The sequence below is a fragment of the Dendropsophus ebraccatus genome, chromosome 15, assembly GCF_027789765.1.
Source record: "Dendropsophus ebraccatus isolate aDenEbr1 chromosome 15, aDenEbr1.pat, whole genome shotgun sequence".
Taxonomy (NCBI): domain Eukaryota; kingdom Metazoa; phylum Chordata; class Amphibia; order Anura; family Hylidae; genus Dendropsophus; species Dendropsophus ebraccatus.
The window spans coordinates 26,810,223-26,832,658 of record NC_091468.1 but is presented as its reverse complement, the minus strand read 5'-3'; the positions used below and the strand labels follow the sequence as shown (position 1 = coordinate 26,832,658).

The 22,436-nt window shown below is 43.7% G+C and overlaps 1 protein-coding gene and 1 long non-coding RNA gene across 6 annotated transcripts in view; one reads left to right on the top strand and one right to left on the bottom strand.

Annotated features, from left to right (window-relative positions):
• The window catches only part of LOC138774426 (uncharacterized), an 88,489-nt gene that overhangs the window by 60,563 nt on the left and 5,490 nt on the right, over positions 1–22,436 (bottom strand). The gene's annotated exons all lie outside the window — the stretch shown is intronic.
• On the top strand, positions 756–20,868 carry FOSL2 (FOS like 2, AP-1 transcription factor subunit). 5 transcript variants are annotated; one of them, XM_069955484.1, is made up of 4 exons: positions 756–854; positions 12,434–12,688; positions 13,613–13,720; positions 14,904–20,868. In XM_069955484.1, exons 2-4 carry the CDS (start codon positions 12,449–12,451, stop codon positions 15,411–15,413), a joined length of 858 nt encoding a protein of 285 aa, XP_069811585.1. In that variant the 5' UTR covers positions 756–854; positions 12,434–12,448; the 3' UTR covers positions 15,414–20,868. The 5 variants fall into 5 exon arrangements, with proteins under 5 accessions (XP_069811585.1, XP_069811584.1, XP_069811583.1 ...); XM_069955483.1 differs by having other exon boundaries at positions 757–854; positions 12,431–12,688; XM_069955482.1 differs by having other exon boundaries at positions 770–1,325.

Sequence of the window (22,436 nt, the reverse complement as noted above, 5' to 3'; positions counted from 1 at the left end):
TCCCTCCTGTCCAGATGGTTTTGTTACAATGTGTCAGTGCAGGTAAAGGTATAAGTCTGGAATCAATGGTCACAGAGGATTCTCTGATATGTGTTGCAAAACTACAACTCCCATCCTGCACTGACAGTCTGAGGCAGATATATCTGCTATGGCCCTCCAGCTGCTGCAAAACTACAACTCCCATAATGCCTTACCACCATTTACCATCACTCTCCCAATAATGCTTCATGATTTATATTATAACCCCCTCCCTAATAACTAGTAATAATGGTACAGTCCCCAGGGTCGTGGACTCCCCTATTATTAGTTATAATGGTGCACTCCTCTGGGTGCTGCTCTCCCTTTTTTATTAATGATAATGGTACAGTCCTCAGGGTCCTACTCCCCCCTCTAAGTAATGCGCACAGCTCGATCAGCCAGAGAGGGAATCCCTGCCCGCAGACGTCACCAGAACCAAGGAAACCCTTGGACGTCACCGCACGCAAATGACCATATATGGCAACATGCGTCAATGGACGAAACCAAGCGCTCCTCAGAAGTGGGGGAGGTCGCGCTTAGCTTGTTGCCCCTTGCAGTTCCTGTAGGTAAAGCAGCAGCTACAGGCCGGCGCTGGGGTAATTGCATAAGAGTGGCCCGGGCAGCCCGGAGCTTCCTGCCGTGCTGGGGGCCGTGCACCGTGCTGGAACCTCCCATTTTCAGGCTAGAGGGGAGGAGAGAGTGACATCAATCCTGTAAGAGAGCTCAGTAGATATTGTGAGTGGGTTTGATCTAATGCCATTACACTGACTCACCCAGAGAGAGCACAGGAATAGCAGAGCGCAGCAGCCTGACTCATCCAGCACAGTAACCTGGAGGTGAGCACCACACTCAGCTGCTCCATTATAACCTTATTACAGACGCCCCTCCATCCATGTCTCTCCTTTTCACAGCCCATAGGGAGTTCTGCTGAAACTTTTTTTTTTTAATACAAAGTTGCACTTGTTGTTCTTGCTGGAACTTTTTCCCCTTTTGATACAATGTTGCACTATTAGCACTAGAAGGGCTAGAGCTGTGTTCACACTGGAAGCAGCGGGAAGCAGCACTGGATCTGGAGAGGTGTGGTGGCCGCTGTGACATAGCCCAGTGTCAGGAAGGAGGCTACAGCTCTGTGAGGCTTCAAAAGACGGCATAGACGGACACACACCTCTCCCCCCTGGGTGTATACAGGCCGGATCATGTACCAGGATTATCCGGGGAGTTTCGACAGTTCCTCCCGTGGTAGCAGCAGCTCTCCGGCTCAGCCAGACGGATACCCGGGCAGCTCCCTATCTACCTCAATACGACAGGTGAGGATCTGACGTCAGGAAGCATAGACTATGGGCATGGCGGGTTGGATGGTCCGCTATGGGCTGATATGTGTGTGTTTTGCTCGGGTTAAGCGAATCGGTTCTGTACTGAGTTAGTTGACCAGTTCTGTATTGGGTTAAGTTGACCAATTCTGGTTGGGCAGACCGGTTCGGTTGAGTTGACCAATTATAGTTGGATTGAGTTGATCGGTTCTGTATCGGATTGAGTTGACCTATTCTGGTTGAGTTGAGTTGACCGGTTCTGTATCGGGTTGAGTTGACCAATTCTTGTTGGGCTGATCGGTACTGGTTGGGTTGAGTTGACCTGTTCTGGTTGGGCTGAGAGTTTCTGGTTGGGTTGAGTTGACCAGTTCTGTATTGGGTCGAGCTGACCAATTCTGGTTGGGTTGACCGGTTCTGGTTGGATTGCGTTGACCGGTTCTGTTCTGGATTTACTTGACCAGTCCTGGTTTGGGATGAGTTATCTAGTTTTGTATTAGTTTAAGTTGACCAGTTCTGGGTTGAGTTGACCAGTTCCTTATTGGGTTGGGTTCTGGTTTGCATTTAGTTGACCACTTCTGTATTGGGTTGAGTTGACTGGTTCTGGGTGACTGACTATAGCCTGTATATGGGTTCACTGGTCTTTCATTACCTTTTGACCCAGTGCTCAGCTGCCTTATACTGGTGTTTGCAGGGATGACCACCTTGTGTCTAGTGACTTCACCAGTATAGGTGACCGATTCTGGAGTCTGTGGTTCTTCCTCATGTATTACAAACCCCTTTGTGCGTCACAAAGAGTTCTGTATTCTGTGATGCTCCATGTGTTGTGCTCAGTATCTGGAGAAGACTAAATGGTGACTTTAATAACCAGAAAGTCTGTAAGACCTGAGAAGGTGGACATGTCTTGAAAATATCTTCAAAGCTGACCTGGTCACTGTTATAGCCCCAGCTCCTATAGATCCCCCTTCCTCCCTTCCGGCTACACATGGCCTTCACATCTTCTTGCCCCACCACTGGGGGAGGCTTTGGACCCCTGTATTCTGCATCTGCATTTGAATTTGGTCCTAGCCCCTCTGGTTCTTCCTTATTGGGTTCTGTCTCAGGCTCCTGTGTGTGTCATTGGCTGTGGTGGGAGCCCAGGTCCCTGAGCTGTGCTCTCCATGATTCACTGGTGCAAATGTCTTGTATACTAGAGCACATGGTGGCTTAACCCCTTATGGCATGGGGGAAAACAGGCATAAAAGCATGCGGTGTGTGGATGTGTAGGTATGTTAGTGGGATCATACTTACTGGTAGAACCTGTCACTATGTTACCAGGTTATGACTTTTTTTGATAGATTGTAGCACTGGAAGAATTGGTTGAGTGGAGTCACGGAGCCCTGTATATATCAGTGGAAACATTCATAGGGATATGAAGCACCGTATATATCAGTGTATAAGGGACGTTCATAGAGATATAGAGCCCCTATTTATCAGTGTATAAGGGACATTCATAAAGATATAGAGCCCCCTATATATAAATGTATAAGGGACATTCATAGGGATATAGAGCCCCTATATATCAGTGTATAAGGGACATTCATAGGGATATTTATCCCCTGTATATCAGTATATAAGGGACATTCATAGGGATATTTATCCCCTGTATATCAGTATATAAGGGACATTCATAGGGATATTTATCCCCTGTATATCAGTGTATAAGGGACATTCATAGGGATATTTATCCCCTGTATATCAGTGTATAAGGGACATTCATAGGGATATTTATCCCCTGTATATCAGTGTATAAGGGACATTTATAGGGATATAGAGTACCCTATATAACAGTGTATAAGGGACATTCATAGGGATATGGAGCCCCTATATATTAGTGTATAAGGGACATTCATAGGGATATGGAGCCCCTATAAATTAGTGTATAAGGGACATTCACAGGGATATGGAGCACCCTATATAACAGTGTATAAGAGACATTCATAGGTATATTTATCCCTTATATATGAGTGTATAAGGGGCATTTAAAGGGATATAGAACCCCCTATATATCAGTGTATAAAGGACATTCATAGGTATATTTAGCCCATATATATCAGTGTATAAGGAACTTTCAAAGGAGATGGAGTCCCCTATATATCAGTGTATAACAGACATTCATAAGGATATGGAGCCCCCTATATATCAGTGTATAAGAGATATTCATAAGAGATGGAGTCCCCTATATATCGGTGTATAAAAGATATTTATAGGGATATGGAGCCCCCTTTATATCAGTGTATAAAAGATATTTATAGGGATATCGAGCCCCCTTTATATCAGTGTATAAAAGATATTTATAGGGATATGGAGCCCCCTTTATATCAGTGTATAAAAGATATTTATAGGGATATGGAGCCCCCTATATATCAGTATTAGTTCACCATTTTGGGGGCATCTCGGGCCCTTTTGAATCACTGACTTCATCTACAACTTGTTGCACTCTAGTTATTAAAAAACAACAACTCCCAGCATGCTGAGAGTTGTAGTTTTGCCACCGTCAAAGCATGCCACTCGGCAGTCTTCAGACAATGTCCGCTGTGTATCTTCTTTGTATCTCTGGTGTCAGGACAACCGCTGTAGATCTGACTCTGCCGTCATGGCAGAACCTTCACTCCTTAACCGCACGCCAGCGACTTCAGAGAACTACGGTGACTTCTTGAAGCTTCCTGGCCGCAAAACTATCTGATACCATCGCAGCCCCATCAGTATTGAGGTCTCACGTATCTGACTTTACATGGGGCTGCAGGGGAGGACGGGAGTCCACGTCTCCTCCACCCTCTGTACTTTGTGTTATCGATTATCGGTGCTTACACAAATAGTAAAGTTCACTCTGCAGACACACCCGGCCCACCCTGTGCCCCCGCAGGGTGCTGCTCCCACTCGGTGTGTAGACCACAAGGCTCAAGGGTCTCATTGTGTCTGTATGGAGCGGCCCTGGTCCAGTGGGGGAGGGCTTGTGTCTTTGTTCTGTAGTCACGTTAAAAAAGAGGAGGTTCTGCTAAAAGATTTCACCGGCATCTACCACCGTGGTTAACCCTGTCGCTGCCACGACCAATGCTGCCACGACCAATCTATAGCTCGATTCCGGATTAAGTCGACCACATCCTCCTCGCTGCTGGTAGTATTCTACACGATCTGTGCCAGTGATATCCGCCTTGCGTCCGTGGGCACCCCTGAACCACAAAGGCCCAAAATATTTAGAGATCTGAGCATGGCTTAGTCACCAAGAATAAAGAAACTGACACATTGTAACAAACTAGCAGCGCTCGAGAGGGATTTCATGCATTGGATGCAGTTTTAACAAACTATCAAAAAACTACAACTCCCATCATGCCCTGACAGCCAATAATGGGTATATTTGTTGCAGTTTTTCCAAACGTGTTACAAAACTACAACTCCCATCATGCCCTACAGCCAGTGGCAGCTATATCTGCTGAAGTGTTCCCAACCTGTAGCTCTGCAGTGGTTGCAAAACTACAACTCCCAGCATGCCCTGACAGCCTTCAGGAATTGTGGCTTTGCAACAGGTTGTGGGGCACTGTCATTGGGTTTTGTTCAGACTAGATACAAGTGTAACAAACCCTCAGCTATGAGAATTAAAAGCTCTGTATTAGGGTTTAAAGCAAATATTCTCATTCACTGACAGCAAACGGGAACATGAAAGGAGCTGAAATACAATGGATATGATCACTCTATACTATGAATGTAGGAAGCTGATAGATCTGCTGTAGATAGGGGTGTTCTTCATGTAGAGGTGGTCTCCAATGAGCAGCCAGGCTCCCTATTCCTGTAGGTAAGCTCTCTGCTGACCCCTAGTGGTGACAGCTGCTCATTGCTACACATGGCTGCAGGGATTGTATAGAGTGCATTCATTGTCTGGGATGTCTCAGTACATGGGTGCTCATCCCAGGGCACATACAAGTCTACAGTACAGGCCCGGTGTAGTGATTTGTCGATGACCTTTTTCGATAAGCTTTTTCAGAGATGACCTTATTAGATAGTAACAAAATCCACTGATCTACAGATGAGATACTTGGTTGATAGGATAAAACCGTCCAGGTATCACAGGGTTGTTGGAACTTTTTGGGGGCTTTGGCGCTATACAATCAGGATCCAGAAGGGGGATTGATCCTTGAGACAATCTGACTGGTTTACAGTTAAGCATTGGTTTAAAGGGGTTATCCAGCTCTACAAAAGCATGGCCACTTTTCCCTCTCTCTAGTCTCCAGTTCAGGTGTGGTTTGCAATTAAGCTTCATTTACTTCAATGGAACTCAGTTTCAAACCCCACCCAATTTGGAGACAAGAGTGGGGCAAAAGTGGCCATGTTTTTGTCGCGCTGGATAACCCCTTTAAGTGATCTGATTGTTGTTTCTGGAAAAGCAAATATGGCCGCCTGTACCAGGGTTTTCTTCCAGTTTGTAGACTTCAAAAAGACAGAGCCACCTAGAAAAGCAGCGATCAGTCCCTTACCACGGCATGGAAAATTAGGTTTGTCATTCAGGACTCTGATAAAGCTGGGTCACAACAAAAAAGGCCGTCATAACAAGGGTTCTCACCCAGCTTTCCCAGACTTCTAAAAAGCAAAGCTTCCTAGGTGGACAATGATGCCATGGAATATTAGATTTGCTGTTTAGGTCTCTGGAAAAGTTGGGTGACCACAAATACAGCTGCCATGAGTAGGGTTATTATTCAGCTTTCCCAAACTTCTAAATGATCAAGCTTCCTAGGTAGTGATACAGATTCACTCCATTATGATGGCAGGGGACACTAAGGTTCCATTTACACAGAAAGATTATCTGACAGATTATCTGACAAAGATTTGAAGCCAAAGCCAGGAACAGACTATAATCGGAGATCAGGTCATAAAGGAAAGCCTGAGATTTCTCCTGTTTTCAAATCCATTCCTGGCTTTGGCTTCAAATCTTTGGCAGATAATCTGTCAGATAATCTTTCTGTGTAAATAGACCCTAAGAAGCTGTGCTATTCAGGACTATAGAAGAGCTGGGTGACCACAACCCCTCAAAGGCAAATCCTCCTAGACAGGCAGTGATCTGCATCAATCCCTTAGCCTGATATGGGAAACTAGATTTGCTATTCAGGTCTCTGGAAAAGCTGGATGACAACAAATACAGCTGCCATGACAAGGGTTTTTATCCAGCTTTCCCAGGTTCTTTAATGGCAAATCTTGGTAAAATTGTAAAATTCCAACAAATCTTGGAAAATTAGATTTGTTATTCAGGTTTATTTTAAAGTTGGGTGATAACAATGACAAAGAACATTTCTGAATGGCAATTCCTCTTACACAGGCAGTGGTTTCTCCACTTGGGTAGGAAAAGTAAATTAGCCATTCAGGGCTCTGGAAAAGCTGGGTGACAGCATAGGTTGATGCTATAATGGCAGTCACATTGCTGGTCACCCAGCTTTCCCAGGAACAGATGAGACTATGGAATGTATAGCTTTTATAACATGTTTGTTGACCGTGTTCATTAGGATAAGCTCCAGCAAAGTTCCTTTATTTCGGAATAACTGGGCATTGATGTCAGAGATTGGATTACAGTGCTGTCCCAGTGCCGGACCATCAGACAATCCCATTCCGGATTACAGGACTTATCCTGCTCCCCATCTCTGCTCTCATGGGGGATGTATTGATCCCCAGTAGTTTGTGTATGGAGGTGATGCAGTCTGTGCCCCCCCCCAGCCCCCACTCCCGGAGGCTTTGGGTGTATTCCTGTTGTGACAGCAGATGGGAAGGAATTTGGCAATGGACAGGGACACACCCAGCGGGGAATAGCTCAGAAGTTAACCCTGGAGAGTAAAGATGCAGCAGCTCCTGTGCTCCCTGTTATCAGCCAGTTATTTCTTCTCCTATAAGGGGGGATTTAAAGGGACATGACCCAGCTTTTCCAGACTCCTAAATGGTATAGTTAGTAATAAAGCAGGATAATGGGAAAGTTGGGTCAGCTATAGTGTCAGCCATATTGCTTGCCAACCAGAAAGGATTTAGGTCTAAGGTTGTACTTTTAAGGTAAGCGTGCACCTTGGCTGGGGGAGCGTCCACACGTCTGCCCTCCATGGCCTTCATGTCAGCAGCGTCTGGGTATGTGCAGAATTTCCTGTTTGTTCTGAACTGTTGCCCAAGCGAGCCTGAAGCTGCAATCCCCCCCCAACCTCTGTGGTTTGTCCGGAGATTCAGCACTGTATTCCCCCTGTCTGTATGAGGCATGAGGTGCAAGGGTGGCTCACCTCCTAATCAGCATTGTGGGGGCAATACCCTGGTCATAGTCATCACCGCAGCAGCCAGCCCTGCACCATAGCAACATACAGAGAAACCCCCAGGAATCAGGTCCATACAGCTACGCCAAATTATCGCCTTGCGTAAAATGGTAGCTGACAATTGTATTGGACAACTATGGGTATCCATGTTCCCCAACCAGGGGCTCTCCAGCTGTAGCAAACCCGCAACTCCCATCATCACTGTCATCCTGGGAGTTGTAGTTTTGGAACAGCTGGAGAGACACAGGATAAGGATACACTGTAGAAGATACCTCAGGCTGTCAGGGTATGCTGGGAGTTGTAGTTTCGCAATAGCTGCAAATCCACCTGTTGGGATACACTGCAGGAGGGATTTGTGCAGCTCCTTTAAGTATTTAGGGTACTGTAACAAACCCTCAGCTGTGGAAAGTTACGTCTGTACAAGATTTATGTTCAGGTGTGAGGTGCCTGATGCCTCCTCAATGCATCAGGTTCCTATAGGATTGCTGGGATGTATTATAGTTGTATGTGACCGGTTTCCGGTTCGTGCTCGCAGCGTCCTCGCCATCACATGTTCTGACCACATTTCATGAATTCCATTCACTCCCAGGAGATAAAGTTTTTTTCTATTTATTGCAGAATGATTGCAGAATGTGCGGATTTATAGAGAGAACCTCCCGTAAAGGAATCATACACCGCGATAAGGGGGGGAATGGCTGGAGGCTTGTGAAATTCCTCACACTTCAAAGGAGACTTTCCCAGAAATCAGAGAATTCCCAGTCTCCCCTATACAGAACATAATGCACTGCTGCCCCCTGGAGGTCCCTGGTTTGCGATGGCGGCTTCCTGAGATTGTGTCGGAAGGGAAAATAATGTTCCTGATTCCAGTAATAGGAGGGGGATGTGTGGGAGACTCCGGGATGGGAAAGGGGCCGAATTGATACTTAGTTTCTTGGCCGCCTCCATACGATAAACAGACAGGAATGTGCCGGATCACTGAGTCATAGGATCTGGGTTACATCATCCTGGGATGAATGAGCGGGAAAGGGGTCAACTTTTTAGGGACGATGCAACATTTTGAAATAGAGGAAGATTCTTGTTAACCAAGAGGTCCAAGGGACATTTACTGGGTGTTCTGAGGGACTATTGCGAAGAAAGAGCAGGGGACGGGTAAGATCAATAGTCAGACTAGTCGGAGAAAAATTTCTTATAACATTTATAGAAATGCCGAGAAGGGTATTGGGCATTATGCTCTGCTGTTTTAAAACTACATCTCACAACATGTCTGAAGACTAGGTACAGTATACTGTACATGCCATAGAGGTGGCTGAAAGAAGTGGAGCCTCATGGTCTAGTTGGCCCTAACCCAGCATTGATGGCAAAGTTGGCGGGCATAATCCTATAGGGCTGTGGCTTGCTAGCTGTTGTGCTCTAAAACTAGGGTTTGCATACTGTAGAAGTGACTCATGGAAGTAGAGAATTAAACACCAGACACTAGTCTCCTTTCCTATTGCATAAGTAGCCATAACTTCTAAAAGTTTGGTCTTTAACCTATCGTCTCTATTCTGTGGCTTCAACTGTTCCAAAACTGCAGCTACCAACATGCCCAAAGACTGGGGGATGTCACATCACATAGATTAGGGGTGTCAAACTCAAATACACAGTGGGACAAAATAAAAAAAAATGGACAGAGTCGCGGGCCAACCTTGATAATTATTGAAGTGCGAATGCGGCGTTGCTGGCATTGTCAGAGGCAGCGTGTCAGTGGTGTGCATCTCCCAGCCCCGTGCACTATGATAAATTGCTATAACATGAATAAACCCCAACCCATATAATAACCAATCCCCCAAGAATTGCCCCACATATTATTCAGCCCTTTCAATAGTGCCAAAATAGTAGCCATCCCCCAAGTTTCCCATTTAGTAGCCAGCCCTCCCCAATAGTCTCATATAATAGCCAGTTCTCCCAAATAGTCTCATATAGTAGCCAGTTCTCCCCCATAGTCTCATATAGTAGCCAGCTCTCCCCATAGTCTCTTATATAGTAGCCAGCCCTCCCCAGTAGTCTCATATAGTAGCCAGCCCTCTCCAATAGTCTCATATAGTAGCCAACCCTCCCCCATAGTCTCTTATAAAGTATCCATGGCTGGCCAGATGTAATTAGGACTCCGAATTGCCTGGCGGGCCAAAAATATTGGTACCACGGGCCAGATTTGGCCCGGGGGCCAGAGTTTGACATGACTGATATAGATAGTCATTGGAAGTGGGACCACAGGCCCATTTTGATTGTGTCTGAGGAACACAACACTGACGTATGAAGTATGAATATATAAAGAGTCAAAAGCTGCAGTAATAATGTTAACAGATAACACAAAAAAGTAATTGTGGAATCTGTACCCTCTAAACACCATCAATAGTATTAAAAGTTTCTTTGTGCTGTATGGAAAAAAACGTCAGATCTAAGGAGACTAGAGCATGCATACCCTCCTAGTTTCACAAAGAACCTTTCACCTTCTTGGTCCGAGGATTGAGGGGATCAACTTGAACTTTTGAGTGTAGAGAGTGCAGATGCCTTCACACCCCCTATGTGTTAGATGCACCCACTAACCTCTCTGCTCTTACACTTGCATTTGTGGTGTACATGAACCCTCTAAGTAACACCCTCAATACTGCATTTAGACCCTCCTAGTTGCAAACAGAAACTTTCAGCTTCCTGATCAGAGGACTGAGCGGATCAACTTGTGAGTGCAGATGTCCTCATCATTTATGGGGGAATCTGTACCCACTAAGTAACATCCCCCATTACTCCCCTAATTGGGAACGGCGATGGGACCCTCTCAGATGCACTCAGCACATTTAAACTCCCTGATCAGAAGATTGGGGGAGATCATTCTATAGGTGCAGTGTGCGCAGATTCTCCCACTAACTCCCCTATGTTAGCTGTAGCCCCTATCTTCTTCGCTGACAGATCCCCCCTATCACTCTCACATGACTATCCACTCTTCTAAAGAGCAATGAATTGTGTTAAATTGTGAGAAAAAGTTTCTTCAGTTTTCCCACTTCTCCCTGCACAATGAGAACGCTCTTTGTCTGTGGTTAGGGAAGGGTTAAGTGTCCTAGCCCTGGGAGTGACTGCGACCACACCTGGGCATTAAGTAAATGGAGCTGTGTAAAAAGGGAAGGAGATGAGGGGAAGTTCGTTTTACAGTGGGAGGCGATTATGCAATCGAGATTTCCTGCCTCTCCCTCCCGAGCTCCTTTATGTCTGGACAAGGAAGTTTCCACTGAGCTGGATGAGCCAGGAGTGATTGACAGCCTTCGGTAACTATAGCGTGTGTCGTGTATGATCTCCTATTGTCAGGGGAATGACAGGTGTCTCCTGTACGGCTGAGTTCCTATAGACTACACCTCATTTTTGTGCAACCTGTTAATGGGGTTCTGGAATGTTTTGGGGGTCCATGATTATTGATTAGGTGATAGTTTCCTAAAGAAATGATGGTCGCAATTAGTACTTGATCTTAAAGGGCCAATCCACCCTAGGAGGACTGTCAGAATACAGATATTTTTTTAAGGGAGAGACATAGTATGGCCCGATGTGGAAAGTTATACATGGGTAGAAGAAACATTTATTGGTTGCCATCCAGCTTTTCCTGACAATAAAGGACTAACTCCATGACTTGAGTAAAGGCTCAGTCCTAGGAACCAGCAGTCACTTTACACCTGCTTCTGTTTCTGTTCATAGTATTTGGCTATTTTGGCCCGAGGGATGTGAAAGGGTTAAGAGCTCAGGTGTCAGAGTTAGTGTGGTATTGGCTGAAGCAGATGCTTTCTACACGGTGGTGATCTAGCCCGCGGCGGATCCTTGTTTTGTCGCTGAGCGGGTGTTGTTCACACAATGTACCTTCATTCACAGCCAGGTGCAGAGGAAACTGTGACCTCACTCCAGTGAGTTCTCTAATGTGGTCTCTGTCTAGACAGAAAGGACAACGTTTTTGCTCTCTGGGACTCCTTCACCCATAATAATAAGAACTGAACATCTTTCTGTCTCCTTCAAACCTTGTGTGAGTCCAGAGAGTGGTAGGAAGCACTCCATCATACTTTGTTGTAGGACTTTGTCTGTGAGATGTAAATGATCATGTCCTCTGGCCTACAGGGGAGGCTTCTGCTTCCTTATGCCTTTAGACCAGACCTACACAATGACTTCATGCTGATAGGAATGCAGTGATCGCACAATAAATGCAAGTTATTGCAACACCAGCATTGGATTGTAACTCCAAAATTGATGGTGGGACAGGCTTAGACTCAGAGTAGAACAATGTGTGCTCTGGTAAGCTTGGGTGATATATGAGCATTTAGCCTTGCCTCTTGTCCCATTGTTGGACTTTGCTGCTTGGCTTGGCAGTGGACCTTGGTTTGGTGGTGGGCCCAGGATAGACTTTAGCTCGGTGGTGAGCTTTTTCTTTTTGGCTCAGCACTGGGCCTTGCCTCTTGTCTTGGTAATTGGCCTTGGCTCTATGGTTGGCCTTGTCTCCTGGCCTAGAACTAGGCTTTACCTGTTGGCTCAACAGTAGCCCTTGCTAGTGGGTCTTCACTCTTGGGACGGCACTAGGACATACTTCTTGACTTGTCAGTAGCCCTTTTTTTTTTTACTCTTCTTCCCCAATATCAATGACCCTACTCTTGAATGGTGTGCACACATGAGTGACAAGCCAAACCAAGTGGTAATAAGGCAAACTGAGAACATTTACTGCCATAATATCTTTGATTAGTTCCTCAGAATCCCTCTTAACCAAACTTTCTTTTCTATTTCCAGCAGAAATACATAAACGATATGCCAGGATCCAGCAGTGCCTTTATTCCCACCATAAACGCCATCACCACCAGCCAGGACTTACAGTGGATGGTTCAACCAACTGTGATCACCTCCATGTCCAATCCCTATGGCAGAGCACATCCATATGGACATCCAGTACAGAATCACCCATCATTAGGAGGACATGCAGCCCTACAACGACCGGGAGTCATCAAAAGCATTGGTACCACCGCTGGCCGGAGGAGAAGAGATGAGCAGGTATGTGATGGTGGGAAGGATAGATGTCTCCACTTCACTACATTAATTGTACCTAAAATATTTCTGGTATTTTAATTGGTACTTTAATAATAGAAATACATAATGTATGTCGCCATTAGTCACAAACATTATAATTCCACATAATTATAATTCCATTTAATGTTTCACTACCCCCGAAACCTGTACTCAGGAAGCCTCAAAGTCCAATGTACTGACATACTGTTTATAATCCCTACTGAGTAATGCAGAGCCTGTGATCTGCACAGAGATATGAGGAAAAGAAACTGAGTGCTGATAAGACGTCTTTTACCAGTCACTATAAAACTGCCCTCTATGTATAGGAATACATCTATAAACTTGCCCCCTATTTTGAGACTATTACTTTTATCATACTGCCCCCCCATTTAAAAGAATATAACTACTATAATACTGCCTCTTATGTCAAGAATATAACTACTATAATACTTCCCCATAGTCAGCTGTATATCCTTCCCTAGCCTCTTTCTTTACTCAGCAGATCCAGCACTTTTCTGCTTATTCCTGGGGGTCATGAAGGACAGTGGGTACGGAGCAGCTGACTATATTTACATTCCCATTCCTTGTATCACTCGGAGGCCATGTTCCTCCCTTGATCTTTACACTCACAGCTGTGGTTTTAACTTTTATAACATAAATCCTGTTTCCTTTTGACGTCAGGATTGCAGGATTACAACTGATAAGCAGATTGTGAAATGTTTGGTTCTAACCACAGACCTTCTCCGCTCTCCTGCCCCGGCTCGTACACTCCTTACACTTGCTCAATTTCAGGACACCGCAGCTTCCTACAGAGCCAACGACTTTTCACATTTTGTGGTTTTTTTGTTGACCGCAATAAGCTGCCTGTTCATTTATTTTAATTTTTTTTTTCTTTGTCTTTCTCCACAGCTGTCACCCGAAGAAGAGGAAAAGAGGAGAATCCGGAGAGAAAGGAACAAGCTGGCTGCCGCAAAGTGTCGCAACAGGAGGCGAGAGTTAACGGACAAGCTCCAAGCTGTACGTAACCAATCTGTTTCCTTCATTTACAGCTGACTCGGACTGAATTTGGGGACAGGCGTTCCTTATTTCATCATCTTACTGTATAAAGTCCAATATTATAGAGTAATTCTACTGTGTATCCAAGTCAGAGGTCAGGGCATTGTGTTGTGTTTTGCATAATGGTGTAAGTTATCAATGAACATCTAAGAAAACATAAAAAAGCTTATCAAAAAAAAATAAAAAGTAACACAAAAAAAAACACATCAAAGACTTTAATATCACAGAATCGTCTCAGTGAGACTTATAACAGAATTTCCTTACCTCATATACAGTATTTCTCATGGAGTCAATGAACCTTAATGGAGTCACCTTTTGGATGATGTTATAAAAACCAGCACCAATACTAGGAGAACAGCCTCTTTGCTGGGACAGATTTGTACCCAATATCCTGATAACCACTGAGACACTTTTCCAAAATTGCTGGAGGACCAGCATACAAACTATGGCAGGGTTGTCATTGGATTCAATGGACCTCCACTGTTTTTATTAGTTATCTGCAAAGCTAGTGGTTAATATTGGTTGGGGTTAACATGGAACTATTTGCTAGATTGGTCCAAATAAACCTATAGAATGTAGGCTGTCCCAGGCTAGGCGGGACGAGTGGGTGCTCCAGGCGCATGGGGAAGGCCCCAAATGCTCTAAACCTACTAATTAGCATATCAGGAATTATCAGAAAACGCCACCATACCGGACCCCCCAGCAATAAGAAGTACAGCCTGGGAATCCTAAAGAGAAAGAGCGGCTGGCTCATATCAGCACTGGCCCAAACCTGCTGATAGTGCCGCTTAAAAAAAAAAAGTTTGAATCATGGGTTTCTGACTTCAATCACAGAAGAGATGTGTGCTTGTTGGAGAATGGTTGCTCATGTTATGTCTTAAGCTTTTGGGATCACTGGGGGTCCCAACAGCTAAAACCTCGTTCAAACTTTTATGATGTTTGTTATATGTTAATATTTCACTATATAATATATATGTTAATATTTCACATCCCAAGCTCCAATCTTTCTATTAGCTTTATTTAAGGGTCAGCTCTAGAGACTTGGAGCTTTTTGTTCTACCCATTAGTTGATGACCATCAAACCCTCATGCGCTGGGGGAAAAAAGACTTTATTAAATTCCATTCTTCTTATTTTTGTTTTTAGGAAACTGAGAAACTGGAACAAGAAAAATCTGGCCTACAAAAAGAGATTGCCGAGTTGCAAAAGGAGAAAGATAAACTGGAGTTCATGCTGGTCGCCCACTCACCCATGTGTAAAATACAGGGTGAGGATCGGATCGCTCCCACCCATAACACCCTTGCTGCCCGTTCCATGATGGGAAGCCGAGTGGTCGTCAAACAGGAACCCATGGATGAGGACAACGGGCTGTCCTCGGTCGCCCGCACTGACAAAACACAGAGGTCTGTGATTAAACCGATCAACATTGGTGGAAACTTCTTCAACGAGGAACCTCTCAACACACCTGTTGTGATGTCTTCTACACCTCCGAGCACTCCCAGCGCCCCTAACCTTGTCTTCACCTACCCAAGCGTGTTGGATCAAGAGTCATCAACTTCTCCTTCAGAGTCTTGCTCTAAGGCTCACCGTCGCAGCAGCAGCAGCGGGGACCAATCTTCTGATTCCTTGAACTCCCCCACTCTGCTGGCCTTGTAACATTTGCTACAACGGAGTGACTTTACCGTACATATCAGGCAATGTCTAGGAGGGTAGATAGCTGGTGGCAGGCACTTCCCAACCACAGACATGCATACCTTTGAAATCTCATAACTGGATCTTACACTTCAGACGCTTTGGTAGCTTTGACTTTCTTGGGTTGTTGGAAGAGGCTGCCTACAAGCACAAGTTCATCCTCCATTGTTGGGTTGCGTCAAATCTTGGATGGGCCCAGACGGAGTTAAATTATTTCCAGCCTCGAGGCTCCCAGGACATTTCATCTAATCTTGATGGTCGATGATTACTGTCTATATCTCCTAATCCCCCCCCCCCCCCCCCGCCCCCGACACACAAACACACTCCTTTTTATTCTGGGCACTTTAAGGGTTTATCTATTTAAGGAATTTGGTCTTCACTGGATGAAGGTACAGAAATGTTTTTGTCTTTTTTTTTTTGGATATATTTTTTTTGTTGCCTTTTGTTGAAGCCGTTCCTAGGCCTTTCTGATGTAACTCAAATAATAATAATAAAAAAAAATAATAAAAAAATAAAGGAACAAAACAGCCATGGAAAAAATGTTGGGTGCACCCAGTCATTATCGGAGAAGACGACGTTACCAGCAGATCTTAAACGCCACGCCAAAGACAGTCCCAGGACGCCCAGTTCTGGTAATTTCTGTGAAACTGCTTGGATAATAGGGATTTGGCAGCACGTGATATAAAAATGGTCTAAGAGGGAAAAAAATATAAAAAACTTGGCAATACAACAAGCCCTTGTGCCTTTCCGAATGAGCAAGTTCTTCTGCAAGAACAGCGCCCAGCTAACTCTCTATTTTGGGATTTGATGTCATGTATGTGTATTCGCAGTCTGAATGGTCGTAGCCTGTAACATAATTTCTTCTCTTAAGACCTTATTCAGTATCGTGTAAATGTTCAACTGTGTGAAAAAGTTATTGGTATCTGAACTATTCAGGGTACAGAGGTAGTAGTCACAGGCCTGGCCCTGGTGCCAAAGGGGACCCATAATAGGCCCTTCTTATGTATAAAATGACACCAGTATTAAAAATGGCACATAGTAAGTTAGGGTTTAGGGGGGGTGATAGAAATTTTGCACTTGGGTTCAGCCTCTGTTTCACAAAAAATGGCTACCTTCATGGGTTAAAGTCTCCTCAATTTTTTTGATTGATTAGATTGATTCTGGTGCCTGATAAAGGGAACCCTAATTTTCTCTGGAACTTATTGCAGTTGCCTTGATGCATATCCACCTTGTCTTAAAGGTGTTGCACAGGACATGGCTTCCTTTTTATACAAACAGCATCACTCCTCTACAGGCTGTATGTGGTATTACAATCCAGTCCATTCCCTTCTATGGAGCTGAGCAGCTACACCAGACACGACCTGTGGACAGTGGTCATGGCGCTGTTCTTGGTAGTAAGCAGCCATGTTTATTTTATTTGTGGACAGCCCCTTTAAACACCCAGAAATGTTTACAGTAGGAAGTTGTGTCTTTTCGTGTCCCTGTCCCTACATTCCATGGTGGAAGATATTTTTCCTATTATTATAATTTGTAAAACGCCTTCACGATACAGTTTGTGTTTTTATCATAAGCATGGGGTCACAGAAACTTGATGAAAATACGATTTGTTGTGTTTGCTGTTTATGGAGTCTAGTTAGGCTGTGTGAGTCTTCCTAGCAAGGCCTAACCAGCGATGTTCAGCACTGAATTCAGCGTTATTGGTGACCATGATGTATTTTATTTTAGGTAAAATACATTCTTATTTGCCCACTAGATTTTTAGTAAATGTCGCTGTTCATGATCCCTATGTTCAGTAGATTCTGGCAGTAAAGCACTTAAGGCCTACATGGTTGCCGTGGAGACACAGCCTGGCAGCCTTAGAAGCCTAGTCCAGGCTAAGAGTCATTCCTACTTGCCTATACAAAGAATTTGCTCTTGGTTGTCCACACTTGGGGTCTCTTTCTTGTGACTTCATTCAGACTCCAATAATGCCGCCTCATTTTACAAAAAATATGGCTGTCACAACCGATGCCACCGCGGTTAAGTTGACCTCATTTTCTATAGTAAACTAAATTGGGTTCAGTTTAGCTGTTGGGGTGTAAATTAGGCCTAATACCATGTTTGAGGAAAGATGTGTTGTTAATAGCAACCAAAGTCGGCTTATATCTCTTATGGCATGCTGCAGATGAACTCTAAAAAATGCAAATCGGCCCAATGGTGACAGCACCAAGAAATGTTTTCTGTAAAAAAATAAGGGCCAATTCCTTTGTAATATTCTATTTATTCCTATAAATAAATTATATTCTATTTTTCAGACTTCTCTCTGCACTATCTATACCATATCTAAGGTACTGAAATCCCACCCACATTAGAAACTACACCATGTGAGCCGTGGCAGCCATTTTGTGCCCTGCACTTCCAGCAGACAGTGGATTCAGCCCTTTTAGGTCCCGCTTTATTAGCTCATCCTCACACCTTTTGCCTCCATTTTGTGCCTTGGTGAAGGCTGTGCTAGGAATTATCTATACAATAATCTATACAAAACAAAGCCATAAATATTTATTAGGAAGAGTCGCCGCATTGCGTATAATTATAAAGTGGCCAAATGACTGAAAGCACGTGGGCTGGTCCTGACGGTTCAATTGACGTGATTTTTTACGTCACTGAATATTTTCCACTGGACAGAAACATTTAAAATTTTTCAAAACTGGTAAATTTTGAATTTTTACATTTTGTATTTGACAACTTGGGAGTAAAAACACTACATTATTGAAATTGTAAAAAAAAAAAAAAAAAAAAAAAAAAATGAAAATTGGAATGACAGGTTCACACCGGATGACCGATGCTGTTTTCCCCCACCAATATTTATGATTCTGCTATGCGGTGAAGATCTAGCCGGTATTTATTAACCCTCATCTATCACATTTTCTTATCTAAACAGAATCACTGCAGTAAAAAGCAGAAGCGACCTGTCTCCCCTTCCCCTCCCTCAAACTTTTACTCAAAAGGCTTTTTGGTTTTTATTTCCATCATTCCTAGTGTTTCTATTTCCATATATCAAAAATATATCAAAAAGTGTCCAGATCCCCCCGACATCTTTGCTTTATTCCCATCCCTCAGTATAATAATACACAGGATAAACCATAAAACAAGCATTAAATACTCAACTGCAATAACAATGAAAAGGAGAAAAAAAAAATATCTTGCGTTGCACGCAGACGACCTTTCATCACCCACCTCTCCATATACATATATATATACATTCAATGTTTTGGGAGCCTTTTTCATTGCAATATATCTTATTTATTTAAAAATGTTTACAAGTTTGGAATGTTTCAGTCAAGCATTACAAAAAAAAACAAAAACAAACACAAAAATTCCACAATGGTGCCCACAACGTGTGAGGTGGAAACATCATGGCGTCTTACATGGACCATATAAACCAAAGGCGCAACGTAGTTGGAAACTTTCTCTGAATATTGTTTCTGATCTGAGAGCAACGTGTAATAGAGCAAGAAGAGCTGAGAAGATTGATAGATTTAAGGGACAAAAATATATATTAACTGCATCTCATTCATCTCTGCTCATTCTTGGTTAGGAGTCAAGTGGGCAGTTCTAATTAGTGGCTGTCAATGATTGCGTGACACCGCCCACTGGACTAAGCCTAGAACGATTTCTATCAATAAATTACAAGTTCTCCTAAATCTTTTACCATAAACCTATATATTAATCTTCTCAGCTCTTCCCGCTTTATAACATAATGGTGGTAGATTGGACAATATTTCCATTGTGGCAGGCTCCCTTTAACTTAAAGGAATTGTACAGATGAAATCTATTTTTGACACGTTTACCATTTTAAGTACACTAGATTCCCGAGGCGTTTGGCGCCCTCGATGTCTGCTGCACTGATATTCGTCTTTAGTAACAGTTTCTGCAAGTGACCATCAGCAGGTCCTATCAATCACACGGCAGACCTCACCTCTCTAGCACACTGACAGGATAAGCTTGGTGTCAAAACCATGTCGGGTTATCATTAGAGATGAGCGAACCTCGAGTATGCTCGAGTCGATCCGAACCCGAACTTTCGGCATTTGATTAGTGGTGGCTGCTGAACTTGGATAAAGCCCTAAGGCTATGTGGAAATCATGGATATAGTCATTGGCTGTATACATGTTTTTTAGACAACCTTAAGAGCTTTATCCAAGTTCAGCAGCACCAGCTAATCAAATAACGAACGTTCAGGTTTGGATCGACTTGAACCCGAACTCGATTCGCTCATCTCTAGTTATGATATGTGTTTGTACAATTTATAGTTATATTTATATAACTGCCCCTTCTACCTTATTTCCCAGGTACCTGAGCTATTTAAAGGGCACTTCCAGCCAAATACAACCATTGTCCCTAGGGGGCAGTATTACATTTTCTCCAGTTCATTCAAAGGCTAAATGGCTTTTGAAAGTGGCAACCACATTAGTGGCCAAAATTACCTCAGTGCAGTTGTCACCCCCTTTACCCCCTACTATTTTTGATAGCTATTACAAAGTGTGTTACTCTACATAAGGGCGACAATGCACACAGAAGAACACTCCTCCCACGGTAAGGAAAAAGATCCTGCCACTGCCTGAAATATGATGGGAAGGAGATTCATAATTAAAGGGATTTTTTATATCCAGATTAATAAAATGAAGCTGCATGTCCGACGCTTGTATCAAGTGCGCCTGGAACTGCCCTTTAAGTCAAGGAGAATGGACATACTGCCAGTGTGTGCTGACATTACTACAATAGTCTGATGGGTTTAGTAAGTCTAAGTTTAGATCTGTGGGTGTGGGAAGGCCTGACTACTGATGAGTAGCCATGATGTCACTAAGGGACCCACAAAGGGTTTTGGGGGGTCAGATCAATGGCTTGATCTTGTAAGTTGCAATTGGTTGGTGTTTTTACAGTATCTGCTTACCATACAACACTGCAAATGCTTCACAGTATAAGATGTGTGTACAGTTGTTTTGAGTACTGTGCGTTTTCTGCCATATTGGATAAAAGCCTTCGACATTCCTAGAAGGGGTGTTTTGCGCCAGCGCGAGCTAACGTACTGCAGGTCAGTGTGTGCCCCACATATAAAATGTACAGAGCTCACGTCCAATGAAGTGCCAGCTTTCTTGTGTACATATATTTTTATACCTAGATGTTCGATGACACTGGTAGTGCTGCCCCCTAGAGGATGACTAGAGCTGTGTACATGGAGCAATTGTCTTATCTTTTGTAACCCCCTCCCCCTTTGCCCCCTTTTTCGTGAACAGGAAAAGGGCTGAGACTCCCGTTTTGTGTGAGCAGATAATCTGTAGTATTTCTCATTCAATGGATTGTGTGGGTTCGTTCACTGCTTGCAGTTTTGCAGATATATTTTTTTTCTTTTATTTATCGGATGTTAAAAATAATAAAATGTATTTAAAAAAAATCTAAAGAATTGTCGTTTTTAAAATAAATCTCGTTGAGCGTCACAACAAAGAGGCTTAAATACCAGTATCAAAAATCATAGGTTAAAATGGTTTATCCAGGATTAAAATCCATAACAGCGCCACTCCTGTCTTCAGGTTGTGTGTGGTATTACAGCTATGCTCCATTTACCTCAAACTGAGAACAAGAATTGCGCTGGTTTTTTTTTTTTTTTTTGAAGAAAGCAGCTATCGTTTTCTAATCATTTTCTAAAGTTTGGGAAACACGTAGTCACTAGTGAGCTGCATAAACTGAACGGTTACTACATGGTATATGTTATAATACATTTTTGTTGGTACTTTAGATCTAGCTCCAACATATAACATATACACATATCTATAATACGGTGGACAGCTGCTTGTTTAACCCCCCCCCCCCCCCCCCAGGCTTGGCCAAGTGCTTACGTATGTGTTCTTATTAGAAAGGTAAGTAACGGCCAGAGTCCATTGGTGACAAATTGTACCCCCGTAAAAAAAGAATGGGACAGTTCTGTAGGGGGATAGTCTGGAGGTCCCCTACACACCAGATGGTAAACAAATATCTATAGGTTCAGAAGGATCAGTCAGGGGTGCGGCGGTCCAGCATCAAAGAATGGTACGTGCAGCATTTCATGATCTGCTGTCCATTTAATCCTATTGGGGATGCTGGATGCAGAGCATCCAGCTTCATTCATATGGCATTCCCATCCAAGGTGCCAGGACCCTTAGAGATGTTCCTCTTAGGATGCCTGGACATACTGTGGCTGGGGCAGCCCATAGTTTACCACTTAAAGCAAAAACCACAAATACAAGTAAAGCTAAAAGTTGCAAGATGAAGCACGGCAAATAGTGGTAAAATCTATGCAGTCACCATGGCTCAACCATTGTGTACAATCAACCTAAGCACCTCCATCAAATTTCTGCTCTTACACATGAGTGAGTGCACCAAGGATATTGCAGTGATCAGGTGAAGTCACGTATAACCACGGTATCTCACTGTATTCCTATTTCATGACAGACTGTATCAAACAGGATAGGTTTAGATACATTGTTCACCTGACGGTATCAAACATAATTATCTATGGTATAGAACTCAACAGACAATATCACACATGATATGTGTAGCTAGATGGCCTCAGCAGACAGTTTTATACATGCTTTAGGCTTATATACATTAGTAAAGCAGAGAGCAGGGGCGTAACTACCACTGTAGCAGCCATAGCGGGTGCTAGGGGGCCCACCACATTAGAGGGCCCCATTGCCTGCTCTTGCAATATGCTGAGCCCCCTGAGCTGTCTGCAATACACAGAACCTTCTGAACTGTCCTCATTTGTAGCACCAGGTGGCCAAGCGGGCTTCCAAGGTTCTGCAAATGTCCCTTTAACTGCAAGCACTCCTGATCAAAAGTTTGCTATGGGGCCCAGCCATTTCTAGTGACGCCCCTGGCAGAGAGTATCACACAGGATAGACTTAGATGCGTCAGCTCAGCAGAAAGTATCACAAATGATGTTAGATATATGCCTCACCAGACAGTATC